The following is a 13176-nucleotide window of genomic DNA, read 5'->3' as shown; positions in this document are numbered from 1 at the left end:
ACATATTGGGTTAGAAAGGAGTCCTATACACATTGTAGGAACTCCACTCCCTTATCCCCTTTACCTACCTCTTCTGTCCAATTAATATCGGGGTAGTTGAAATCCCCCATGATGATTCTGTTTTTTACTCCTTTCCTAATTTGTTTGCCTATTTCTTCCTCCACCTCCCTTCCACTAGCAGGTGACCTACAGACTACCCCATTAGTGTTTATTATCTTTTATCTCTGTCCACATGGATTCTATTTCTGTCTTGCTAATATCAGCACCACTTTTTTTCCTACTGCCATTGTTACCCCTAATATGTACAGCTTCTCCACCTCCCTTTTCCCCTCTCTTTTCTAAATATGTTTTACCCTGCAATGTTTAATTTCCAGTCCTGATTTTTCTGTAGCCATGTCTCAGTAATCCCTACTATGTCTGGTTCCTCACAACGCATGATTGTCTCCAGCTCCCCTGTTTTATTATGAACACTGTGTGTTGCTGTACAGACAGTTTAGCAATTTCCCATTTTTAATTAAAAGCAAAATTTCCCATCGCTATTTTACTTAACAATTTTCATAGAATTAATCTCATAATAAAATGATATCTTAGAAATTCCCCACTACTTTGCAGTGTCGTAATAAACTTTGCATTACATGGGTTGAGCCTCATCAATTCCCATTTCTGTCATACCTGTTCGGTACTTGATTTGTACTTAGGGTGTTTGCTTGTTTTTCAGTGCCGTGCAGCTATTCTACACAGTTAGAAACATGTTCCACTTGTTCTATGACGTGGTACCTACCTATCACAAGTAAGTATTTTATAACATTTTTAGAAGTTGATTTTTAATTCCTTTACAATGCTGAGTTTGAAACCTAGTTACTATATTTGCTGGTGCAATACCTTGACCGTATCGCTGGTTAATGTAATGGTGTATTCTGCCTATTTAGTGAAGTCAACTCCACGGTCACTACGGGCATAAATTGACGTGTTTAAATGAGAATCATTTGATCCACCCTTGGTTTGTTTTAACAACACAAATATGCGTTTGCATTTTCATCCCCCCCCCCCCCCCCCCCCCCCCCGGTGTACTTGCTGTGTATATAATTAGAATTAAAATGGAAGGGAGGGGTACTAAGTATGATTTGAGGGGGTTTTGATTAAACCTTAACCTGGGAAGGGAATAAGATTCTGCTGGCACAGGGATAGAAGCCCGAAGTCTAGAAATTACACTGTCTTGAAAGCTTGCGGCATTCGTACGAATTACTGGCCCATTTTTTTTTTTTTTAAACTGAAGCTTTAACCAGTTTTATTTTAAATGGGCCTTTGTTAAAATAACACAGTAATTTCATACAAACTTAAGTGTTCATAAGGTGATATCATACAATGTACTTTCTAGATTGAAAGATTTTTTTGGTTGTCTCTTCCAAGCAAACTGTCTGACTGACTTGGCTTTGGCGGACTAATTGATCTAGTTTTTACGTACAGTTCTAGGTACAGATTGGTTTTATATTCCTTCACTGACACTGTGCGCAAATAAAATGTTACAATTGGACTTTTGTAATTTTCTAATGCAGGGTTCACACCAAAACATTATAGAAATGTTTGGCTATGTGGTGGTCTGTGGGCTCCAGGATTAAGCTGAGATCACCTTGTGATCTTCTGAACCTGTAGATAGAGGAACAAGACCCCCATTCTGTAGAGACGGAAGTAAATCTAATTACTGCAGAGAATGACAGAATTTACAGCACAGAAACAGGCCCTTTGGCCCAACTTATGCTCCACACGAGCTTCATCGCACCCTATCACCCTATCCTTCTATTTCTTTCTCCCTCATGTGTTTATCTAGCTTCCCCTTTCATGCATCTATACTACTCGCCTCAACATGTGAAACGTTGAAGCCAAGAGGAGATGGGGAAATGGCCTTAGGAAATTTAGCATCAAAGGACCTATCTGATTTTACTACATCAGCAGTAAGAATCATTTTTCAGGACAATGAATTGGCCATTTCCTAAGGATGTAAAAAATTGGTGCCCTCAGGAATTCTGTTTAACTTCAGCATTTCTCAATGTTATTCTGGGAATATTGCCATATCGTGAATTGGATCTTGCTTATAGTTGCTGTTAGAAGGGTCAGTGCCAACACTAACACAACTTGAGTTGCACTTGGTCCTTTTATTCATCAGACTGTTTCTTCACGAGGACAGCTTTATAGTTGCTTTGGTCACTAAATGTCAAGATCGTTCCACTTACCGTTTAGTTATTTTTGGCCGATGCAACCTTGTGGTAGATTCTAAAGCTGTCTTTTTTTTCTCATTCAGGGAGACCCTGCAGAAGTTGCCCCAGCTGGCTGGCATTCACCACAACAATTGCATGTACATTGCCCACCACCTGATCACCCTGGGACACCAATTCCAAAGCAGCCTCCCAAGTCCTTTGTGCAATGGAGCTGCCACCTTTGTAGACTTTGTGCCAAGTTTTAGGCGATTAGGTGTGTAACTGGATTTAGTTTCACTAATCATTTAAGCCGCGTCTCGGATTTTCGAAACACTTTCTATCACGACAGCAGTTGTGATCCATTATCCACCGTGTTAAAAGTAAAATTGGAGGTGATTACAGATCTCTAGCTTCAATTGCAATCAGATTTGTTGCTGTGCTATATTTAGTTTAAATTAAAACCTTGCTCCTCCAAAGAATATGAACTTTGCTAAACTTCGATATTGCGGCATGTTTTTGTGACATTGTAAACAGTTGAATTTTCTTGCTTTGCTTCTGGGAATTCTAAAGTGAAAATTGGCACTAATGCTGAGAAAGTTCCTTTGTGGCACAGAGCAACAAGGCTGCCAGCCTGTGTTCTTCCACTCTGCGGCAGTATTTTCAGAGCTGTAAGCTGCCTGAAAGATTAGGAAGCATTTCAAACCGAAGAAGTCTGTGAGAACTGACAGAAACGTAACAATAGGTCACCAATGACACCAATCTAAACAGTTTTTAAATTGCTGCTTTAATTAGTGTGATCACAGGGTGTCACTGAACACACCAAGCTGTGAATGGAAAATTGCTGGTGGTGCTGTAGATATCTCAGTAAACATAAGCTTAAGGCCTTTCCAGCAACAGTTTGATAGGGTAGCTATTTTTTTTAACTTTTTAAGAACTCATGAAAACATTGTTTGTATAAATTGACTAGGTTACACGTGTCTTGGATTGTCAGCGTCATATGCTGTCGAGGCTCAAACTGTGCTGATCTAAGATGTGGATGCTCTTCTTATTCCCTCTTGCCCCTCTCTCTCTCCCCCCACCCCACCCACCACCTGAAACGGTGCACCATTCCACGGTTGATAGTGAGTTTGACCCAGTGGCAGTACTCTTGCCCTTTGAGTTCTGGCCAACGTTTTGCCCTTGAAAACCACCAAACCAAATGAACGGGCCATTCTTGTTTGTGGGACCTAGCTGTGCAGAATGACTTGAGGGTGTCAGAAGAGCTATATCAATGCAAGTTCTTTAAGAAGGCAGGCATGCGATAAGCTCGCGGGACTCTGTCACTCTGCAGACCAAACGCTAGCAGGTGAGCGAGAGCAGCTCCTTTTTTTGTGCATTTTGTTTCCATCTCTGGAAAGTGTCCTTACCTTGACCTGTGTTGCAATTGGGAATTTGGTACATTAGGTAGTGGAAGTGTTGAGCCCAGCAATCTGGTTGAGTGTGATTTTTTGTTGTTGTTGTTGTTGCAGGCCTTGATCAAGTTAGTCACCAATGTTCCCGCTAAGCTGCCCGGCCGCGCAGTTGACTGAAGGTCCTGTGCAGGCCGCTCATGGGCTTTTGAGTGGGAGATTTTGCGCGTGCACAACATTTTGATTGGGCCGCCCAACCCTTTACAGGGACTGTGCACCCCCGAAAAAATTAGGGGGAGCAATGTTAGTCACACTGTACGTGGGGGTAGAATGTGAGTGGCAGCATACAGAGGAATCAATAATTGATAGGAATAGAAACATAGAAGATAGGAGCAGGAGTAGGCCATTCGGCCCCTCGAGCCTGCTCCACCAATTAATGAGATCATGGCTGATCCTCCAAATTCAGTACCCTGTCCCTGCTTTCTCCCCATATCCCTTGATCCCTTTAGCCATAAGAAATTTATCTAATTCCTTCTTGAATATATTTAATGAATTGGCCTCCACTGCCTTGTGTGGTAGAGAATTCCACAGGTTCACCCCTCTCTGGGTGAAGAAATTCCTCCTCATCTCAGTCCTAAATGGCTTACCCCTTATCCTTAGACTGTGACCCCTGGTCCTGGACTCCCTGACCATCGGGAACATCCTTCCTGCATCTAGTCTGTCTAGCCCTGTTAGAATTTTATAAGTTTCAATGAGATTATATTGTACATGTTTTAAATACTGTTCAATGTTGGTCACAGTACTCCATCATTTTTGACGTGTAATCGTACTTTCATTATTGTCTAAAGACGCAGTAAACCTCGTTTTTAAAAATTGCAAAGCAAATTGTTTACTGAATGAATGAATGGATTTTAATTTACACTCATTCTTCAGAAGTAAATGCTGCCTAGAATAGTACTTTTTGTGGCTGAAGTCAAAATAAAATCAATTTGTTGGGAGTGATGGATTGGGAGTCCTGAGAGTTTGAAACTGGTCATCGCAGCTGCTGCTGAAATGGGTGTGAACGGATTGACTGACGAGCACTGGTGTATCTTATTGTGGAAATCTAAGTCTAAATTTATGGAACAAATTGCCTTTCTCAACAAAAAAAAAAGTTGCTTTTTTTTAAACCCTGTTTTGAAATGGCATCCCGTTTCTCCTTGCCAGGAACCGAGTGTTTCTTGGCACAGTTGCGTGCCCAGAGAGATGAGTTGCTGGAAAGGTTGTCGAACGCAAGGAATCTTTCAAGCTTGGATGATGCGGATAATTACTCGGCTGCAAACAAAGCTGTCCGGCAGGTTGGATGTTGCGGTGCAAATGTGCTTTTGTTTTTGTTAATTTTCAGAGGCATCGGAGAGTTTACGGAGATAAAAAATTATAATTATAAATGCTTAAAATCTGAAATAAAAATGAAACATTTTGCACACTTGGTTCTCGAGATTATAAAAAGGATATAGAGGCACTGGAGAAGGCACAATAAAAGATTCACAAGATTAATATCAGAGCCTGGAGGATATATTTATCAGGAAAGGCTGAACAGGCTCTTTTCTCGAGAAAAGAGAAGGCTGAGGGATGATCTAATAGAGGTTTTTAAAATTGTGAAGAGGTTTGATAGGATAGATGTAGAGATGTTTCCACTTGACCAAAACTAGGGGGCATAAATATAAGATAGTCGTAGAATCCTAGAAATTTACGGCACAGAAGGTGGCTATTCGGCCCATTGTGTCTGCCGGCCGAAAAAGAGCTCTCCAGCCTAATCTCACTTTCCAGCTCTTGGTCCGTAGCCCTGTAGGTTACGGAGCTTCAAGTGCATATCCAAGTACTTTTTAAATGTGATGAGGGGTTTCTGCCTCTACCACCCTTTCAGGCAGTGAGTTCCAGACCCCCACCACCCTCTGGGTGAAAAAAGTTCTCCTCAACTCACCTCTAATCCTTCTATCAATTACTTTAAATCTATGCCCCCCTGGCTATTGATCTCTCTGCTAAGGGAAATGGGTCCTTTCTATCCACTCTATCAAGGCGCCTCAATTTTATACACCTCAATTGAATCTCCCCTCAGCCTCCTCTGTTCCCATAAATCCAGTAGGGATTTCAGGAGGAACTCTTTACCCAGAGAGTGGTGAGAATGTGGAACACGCTACCACAGGGAGTGATTGAGGTGACTAGCATAGATGCATTTAAGGGGAAGCTAGATAAGCACATGAAGGAGAAAGGAATAGAAGGTTGTGCTGATTGGGTTAGATGAAGAGGGGTGGGAGGAGGCTCGTGTGGAGCATAAACACCGGCACGGACCAGTTGGGCCGAATGGCCTGTTATGTGCTGTAAATACTATGTAAGTACACAGCAGATCTGTCAGCATCTGAAAGAGACAAGCCACCCTTTTTCAAACTCATTTTTCCTGCAATTTGTTTTAGGGCGTAGACCTGCTTGTATAATGGAAGAAGTAACATTGGTCATATCTCATTACTGTATTGAGATTTTGACAATTGCACTGTTGATCTATCATGGCCACCTGCCAGTCTGCAACCATTCTCTCGAGATGAAGGGAGAAAAAAGAATGGCAAAAATCTGAAATATAATTAGGAAATGCTAGAATGACAGCAGATCCATCAGCATTTCAAAAGAAAAATGACAGGCCTACACTTGAAACGTGACCTGTCCTTTCAGACTGACCTGTGTGGTTTTAGCATTTCCTTTTTATATTCTCGCCATTCTTAACTCTGCGTCTGTACAAGAGATTCAAATCGCACCTCAATCCCTTGTATGGCGTTGGACAGGAATTTATTTGCAGTTTCACATTTATCCCATCAAACCACTTTTTGAGTCTTTACTTATTCAAGTGTTTCAGTATCTTGCTTAAAAATCCTAGCTCCAGTGACAGTTGTAGAATCTTCAATTATAACCGAGGGGAGTGAGTGCTTTAAATCAGCCTAACTTATCAACTGATGTGGTTTTTCTGTCTTGGGCAGAATTAGATTTTGGCAATTTTTAAAAAATATATACACAATCCTTGTCCTACCACAAAACTGTAGCGATTAACTTGTCTGTCAGCAGACGTCACTCGAAGCACAGTGTGTAACATTTAAGTTTATTTCAAGCGCCTCATTTGACGTGAAGTAAGGCAGCCTGATTCTGATCATCACCATTAATACCTGTAACACAAGCAGAAGTTAGTGAGTCTCGTCCTGTTGGCCTAAAGTTACAATTATTGTGCTTAGTCACGGAATAAACATGCCTTTGCTCTTGCATGTATGACCATTCAAAACTTGTAATGCTAAGTTTTAGTTTCTGTTGTGTAATTTATATCTAATTGAGGTCATTGTGTCTTTTTAATTTAAAAAAAGAGCTTTTAACCACCTTTAAATATTCACCTACTCCTCCACCGGCGCACCGTGGCTGCAGTGTGTACCATCTACAAGATGCACTGCAGCAACTTGCCTTCTCTTCTTAGGCAGTCCCTCGGAACTGAGGTTGCAGCAACTCGCCAAGGCTTCTTCGGCAGCAGCTCCCAAACCCGCGACCTCTACCACCAAGAAGGACAAGGACAAGGGCAGCAGGCGCACGGGAACACCACCACCTCCAAGTCACACACCATCCTGACTTGGAAGTATATCGCCAATCCTTCATCGCTGGGTCAAAATCCTGGAACTTCCTCCCTAACAGCACTGTGGGACTAACTTCACCACAGGGACTGCAGCGGTTCAAGAAGGCGGCTCACTGCCACCTTCTCGAGGGCAATTAGGGATGGGCAATAAATGCTGGCCTTGCCAGTGACACCCACATCCCATGAACGAACAAAAAAAAATAATTCCCAGACAGGATCCCGTGCGTCCGCTGTGATATACCTATACTCTAATATTGGGTGGCTTGATAATTAACAATATCACAGCTTGATTGTGACTATCTTGCACAGCAATTTCATGTGAACCATTCGTTTCTGTGGTCTCACTCCCACTCGTATTTAAAAATCTAATTGAAGAGTGGATCCTGTTGATAACCCAGCCACGGTATTGTCCAATTGTTGAGGGAACAAGTTGCAGACTTCAGCAAGTTCCCAGTTGGCTGACAGTTTTCTACAGTCTAAATGATTTAATTTTTTGTGTGTAAATTGGTGGGAGACCCCCATTACAGTATTGTGAATATTACTATATCGCTGTAATCCAGCGATGTATTAAGATTGTCCTGTTCTCGCCATCAACAGAGTTTATTTAAACGGTTGCTTTCTGTTTTTTTAAATTGTTGCAGGTGATTCATCAGTTAAAGAGTCTGGGCAAAGTTTGGCAAGACGTGCTTCCGGTGCATATATATTGCAAAGCCATGGGTACTTTGCTTAACACAGCAATTACTGAGATTGTGAACAAAGTCATAACTCTAGAGGTAATTTGAAAAGAAATGGGATGAGATTTTGAACGAGGGATATTGCGTTCTCTGGAGTGGAATTCTGATGATTTGTCATGGGGCGATGAATGGGTTTAGTTTATTCACACAAATGATATTGGTTGTATTTAAAGGTTCTGTACTAGATATGCGTATGTTGGAGGTGGGGCTGGATGGGGAACCTGGATAGAATTAAGTTTGTATTTTCATGATTGTGTTTGTCTTTAATGAAGTTTTGTATAACAGACCCAGTATATTTTATATGAAGGATGCCAAATGGGCAACTGAAATGTCCTTTCATTCACGAATAGTGTGGCCTTCTGGAGCTATGAAGGGAGAATCAAAAAGATGTTTCACTGCCCATTTAATCTCTGTTTAGTATTTTGTGGGTTTACAAAAATCTTTAAATCTCATCTTGGATGCACCATCCTGCTGTTATTTAAGAGACACCTGCATTTGTCTATTTTTGCATTAACTAATATCCTGTATTTCCCTTTTATCTCCTCCCTTGTTGAAATTGAGAGCCTGCCATTTTTAGTTTGTGTGTGCAGCATCACGCTTGGAGTGCTGTGCACAGTTCTGGTCTCCATATTAAAAAAAAGCATTTGGAGCATTGGAGAGGGTGCAAAAATAGATTGACAAGAATGCGACCACAACTGAGGGGGTATAACTATCGGGAAAGACTGAACAGGCTGGGGCTCTTTTCTTCAGAAGACTGAGGGGTGACTTAAGAGTCCTTTAAAATTATGAAGGAGTTTGATAGGTTAGACATTGAGAAGATATTTCCACTTGTGGGGGAGCCCAAAACTGGGGGCCATAAATATAAGATAATCACTAATAAATCCAAGAAAAAATTCAGGAGAAACTTCTTCACCCAGAAAGTGATGAGAATGTGGAACTTGCTACCACAGGGAGTGGTTGAGGCGAATAGAATAGATGCATTCAAGGGGAAGCTAGATAAACACATGAGGGAGAAAGGAATAGGAGGATATGCTGATCAGGTTAAATGAAGTAGGCATCGACACCGACATAGACCAGTTGAGTTGAATGGCCGGTTTCTGTGTAATTGTAAATTCAATGTAAATTTTTGACTGTTTTTGATGGCACTGATTGGCCAGGACTCCTGGGCCTCTCTCTGGTCAATGGAATCTTCAACATTCTCCGAAACAGGCAGGTAGGCCTTTAGTTGGAAGCCTCGTAAACTCTTGTATTCTACTGAAATGTCACCTTGTGTGCCCAAGTCCCGGAGTGGAGCCAGAACACACAACCTTCGACCAAATTACTGTTTGTGTGGTAGCGAGAGTGTTACCCAACTGGCACGGTAGATTAGCCGGTGTCCTATTGTGGCCTGTGATTGTAGATTCTGTACTCATTCTATTAGTTTTGTATTGAACTGTTACAGTTTTCTGAATAGTTCAACTCTTTGCATGTTGCAGGACATCTCCTCGGAAAGCGCAGACTGCCTCTATTCGTTATGTAGAACTATACTCGAGGAAGGGCCCCGAATCTTCCAACCACTACCTGAAGAAAACAAAAACAAAAAGTATCAGGAAGAGGTTCCAATATATGTGCCAAAATGGCTGAAATTCAAGGAGCTGATGATCGTGCTGCAGGCTAGTCTGCAGGAACTTGTGGACAGGTACGTCCCTGGATTATAAATGGGCTGATACGTAAACAAATGATTTCTGCCTTCTACAAAAATAGGAGATAATAGTGCTAGATGGCTGTGTCAGGGTTCTCTAAACTAATACTCTGAATTGTTCAGTAAAGCAATAAATCATGCATAAGCATTTATTTGTTGGTAGTTTTGCCAAATTAAGTTATCTGCTTCCGAAGTCAACTTGGCTTACACTTCTGGTGCTGAGAATGGGCCAGCGAACTCGCAGACCTCTGCCAGTGTCCCTTTTGTCTGGCTCCCTGACTTTTCCCCCTCTCGTATCCCCGCTCCTATTTTTCCTGAGAGATGACAGCCTCTGCACACCATCTGCCTGCTTGGCGCCGCTTAAATGGGGAATGGAGTCACATGGGAAATTGAACTGGCCTCCTCTTGCTCTGGCACTGAGTGAGTGTTTGCTTCATTTGTGCACTGCCATGCCATGCCATGCTGTACTAATTTAGTTACTCGGTCCACTAGGGCAGGCGTAAAGCCTATAACTGATTTCTGGAAACAACTGCCAACTTTTATTTCGGAGTTTCTGAGAGAAGAAACAAACGGTAGGATGGGGAAGGGAATTAGGAGTTGCACGTTCATTAAAAAAAAATCTATTGGTGAAGTTCTTTATTCCCTATGGAGACCTCGATTTTGATCTCTCCATCTGTCAGCTGGGGTCTCATGGGCAAGCACGTCCTTGGATCCAGGTTCGCCCTGGATGCTAATGTTGGCTTATGTGCCAAAGATCAGTAAATGAGCCAGGTAATCATTGCATTCCATGTTAGACAAAGTTACTGTGACGCCAAAAGTACATCTACAGATGCTGAACAAGGGAAGAACTAATAGGTAATACTTGCATTTATGTACTGTCTTTATCAAGTCGTCAGAACATCTCAAAGCACCTCACTGCACTGGAGTTGAGAGGATTGTTGGGTAGTTAAACGCAGCACCCATTTTGAGCCAGCAGCGTCCCGTAAGCAACAATGGGATAAGTGACCAGTCAGTCTCTTTGGTCACAAGGGGAATGGTGCCCATGATGTTGGGAGAATTGTGTCGTGGGACTCTTGGCAGCCACACCTGAAAAGTTGGATGGGATTTTGGTTTAACAACACATTCAAAGGGTTAAAAATTGGGTTGTCAATTTGCCAGACTGCTAGGCTGTGACCTAACCACTCCCGCACCCCCCCCCCCCCCCCCCCACCAATGTTCCCTTTAGACTGCGCAGCGCTCGGGAGGTTCCGTGCAGCTGGCTCACGGGCTTTTAAATGGAAAAACTGGGCATGTGCAGAATTTTGTATGGGCCACGCAGCCCCCCCAAAATTAGAGGGAACATTGCCCTCCCTCTCCCCCCCCCCCCCCCCCCCCCCCCCCGCCTCCCCCACAAAACAAATCTGGTGTCCAGATCGCCACCACCAACTGTACAAAATACTTGCCAAAAACCAAATTGATGAGAGTATCTTTAGTCTCTTCGGTCTTAATCTGTAGGATATTTTAGAACTTCGGACCTTGTTTTGATTCCACTTTTTTTTTAATGTGTTTAGATGGACTGATGGAAAGGGGCCTCTTGCAGCAGAATTTTCTCCAATTGAGGCAAAGAGCTTAATCCGAGCTTTGTTTCAAAACACAGAACGAAGAGCAGCAGCGCTGGCTAAAATTAGATAAATGTAGTTATGTTTTTTCTATGTATTCGGTGAATAAAATGTTAATAAATGTATATTTACCTTGTAAACGCTACCTTTTTAAAATTTGTTAATGTTTCTTAAAAGGCATACATTTGTAGAATATTGTAGCAATATGCTCAAGAAACCGGCTTGTTCTATTAACTGATACCGCATGGAATAAAAAATTGTATATACTTTCCGATTAGTTAATTTAAAAATCGTACCCATGTAGATGTGACAGTTATTAGGGCAGGTAATTTATTGCAGCAAGAGATCTGGGACTGTACCAATTCTACCCCGAACCCCCGCATTTTAACTGCCACCGGGACGACTTATGCAAAATTGTGGTACTTTGGGAGCTTGTGCTACATTGGGAACTCTCCCTTTGGCAATTCAGGGCATGATTTTTTTGAAACGCGCTCTGCCCACATTCTGAGCCCAAATTTACACAAATTCCAGCTCGTATGTCCTACTCGCCAGTTGTCCCTGTCCTTGCCGATCTGTATTGGCTTCTGTCCCTCAACAGGTTGACTTCAAAATACTTACCCTCCTTTCCAAATCCTGCTGTGTCCTCGCTCCGCCCTGTCTCTGCAATCTCCTCCTGCCTTCTGCCTCCTCTTGCTCTCTGCTGTGCTTACTCCTGATTTAGGTTTGATCTTCATCTGTGAGCAGCCTTGGGATGTTTGCTGTGCTATTGTAAATGTTGGGTATTGTACCCGTGGTAAGTCTTGGAATTTGCAGGATTTGTCCAGTGATCTTGAACCACACCAGTTCATTTGTTCCAATAATAATGTCGTGTTAATTTTTCTATTTGATGTTGACCCTTTATAGATGTTGTAATTCTATAAAATGCAGTATAAATTGCACAGTGTAACAGTCATCACCAATGTTCCCGCTCATTTTTTTGGGGTGCATGGGCCCTATAAGGGGCTTCTCGGCCCCTTCAAATTACCGCGCAGGCACGGTTTTTGCCATTAGATTGCCATTGAGCTGGCTGCGCCAGACCTGCCGACCACTGACCGGCCGCACAGCTTAAAGGGAACATTTGACATCACTCAAATTTAGAAGATTTACGACAATTATGTGGAGAGGACACTGGCTGATGACATGAGTTAAGACACTGGTCTTTCACACATTGCCTCTGCTTTTTTGAATCTGGTCCAGACTGGAAAAGTTTCCTATCTGCTGGTTGTTGGGGTCATATGTGAAATGAGTTTGGCAGTATCGATTCAATTCTAACCACAGCACATCACCACCCCTAAATGGCTTTTCACTTGAAGACACCACAGAATTGCACCTGGGCAGGACCGGGACCGACGTCCTAGGGGGAGTGTTTGCTAGTACTGTGGGGGAGGGTTTAAACTAAAATGGCAGGGGGTTGGGAACATGTGCAGGGAGACAGAGGAAAGGGAAACAAGGATAGAAGCAAAAGACAGGAATGAGAAAAGCAAAAGTGGCAGTCAGAAAAATCAAGGGTGTAAATCAAACATGGCCACAGTAAATAATAATTCTAAAATAAGTGTTTAAGACACAAGCCTGAAGGCTTTGTGTCTTAATGTGAGGAGCATTCGTAATAAGGTGGATGAATTAGCTGCGCAAATAGATGTAAATGGATATGATATGATTGGGATTACGGAAACATGGCTCCAGGGTGACCAAGGCTGGGAACTCAACATCCAGGGGTATTCAATATTCAGGAAAGAGGCAAAAAGGAAAAGGAGATGTAGCATTGCTGGTTAAAGAGATTAACAATTGTAAGGAAGGATATTAGCTCTGATGATGTGGAATCTGGGTAGAGCTGAGAAATACCAAGGGGCAAAAAAATTAGTGGGAGTTGTATACAGACCCCCCAAACAGTAATGCGG

At 42.4% G+C, this 13176-nt stretch overlaps 1 protein-coding gene across 3 annotated transcripts in view; it reads left to right on the top strand.

Moving 5' to 3' along the window:
* The window catches only part of zw10 (zw10 kinetochore protein), a 35207-nt gene extending 23699 nt beyond the window's left edge, over positions 1-11508 (top strand). For all 3 annotated transcript variants that reach the window (XM_085967804.1, XM_085967802.1, XM_085967803.1), the window contains 6 exons: positions 719-790; positions 2300-2469; positions 4790-4920; positions 7868-7999; positions 9436-9638; positions 11192-11508. In XM_085967804.1, coding sequence (XP_085823930.1) covers positions 719-790; positions 2300-2469; positions 4790-4920; positions 7868-7999; positions 9436-9638; positions 11192-11312 — 829 coding nt within the window. In that variant the 3' untranslated portion in view covers positions 11313-11508. The remainder of the gene's footprint in view (positions 1-718; positions 791-2299; positions 2470-4789; positions 4921-7867; positions 8000-9435; positions 9639-11191) is intronic.
* The last annotated feature ends 1668 nt before the right edge of the window (positions 11509-13176 follow it).

The sequence above is a fragment of the Somniosus microcephalus genome, chromosome 26, assembly GCF_052327205.1.
Source record: "Somniosus microcephalus isolate GS21.2 chromosome 26, FLI_Smic_1.0, whole genome shotgun sequence".
NCBI lineage: Eukaryota > Metazoa > Chordata > Chondrichthyes > Squaliformes > Somniosidae > Somniosus > Somniosus microcephalus.
The sequence above is the reverse complement of the archived record's forward strand: the minus strand, read 5'-3'. Positions and strand labels throughout refer to the sequence as shown.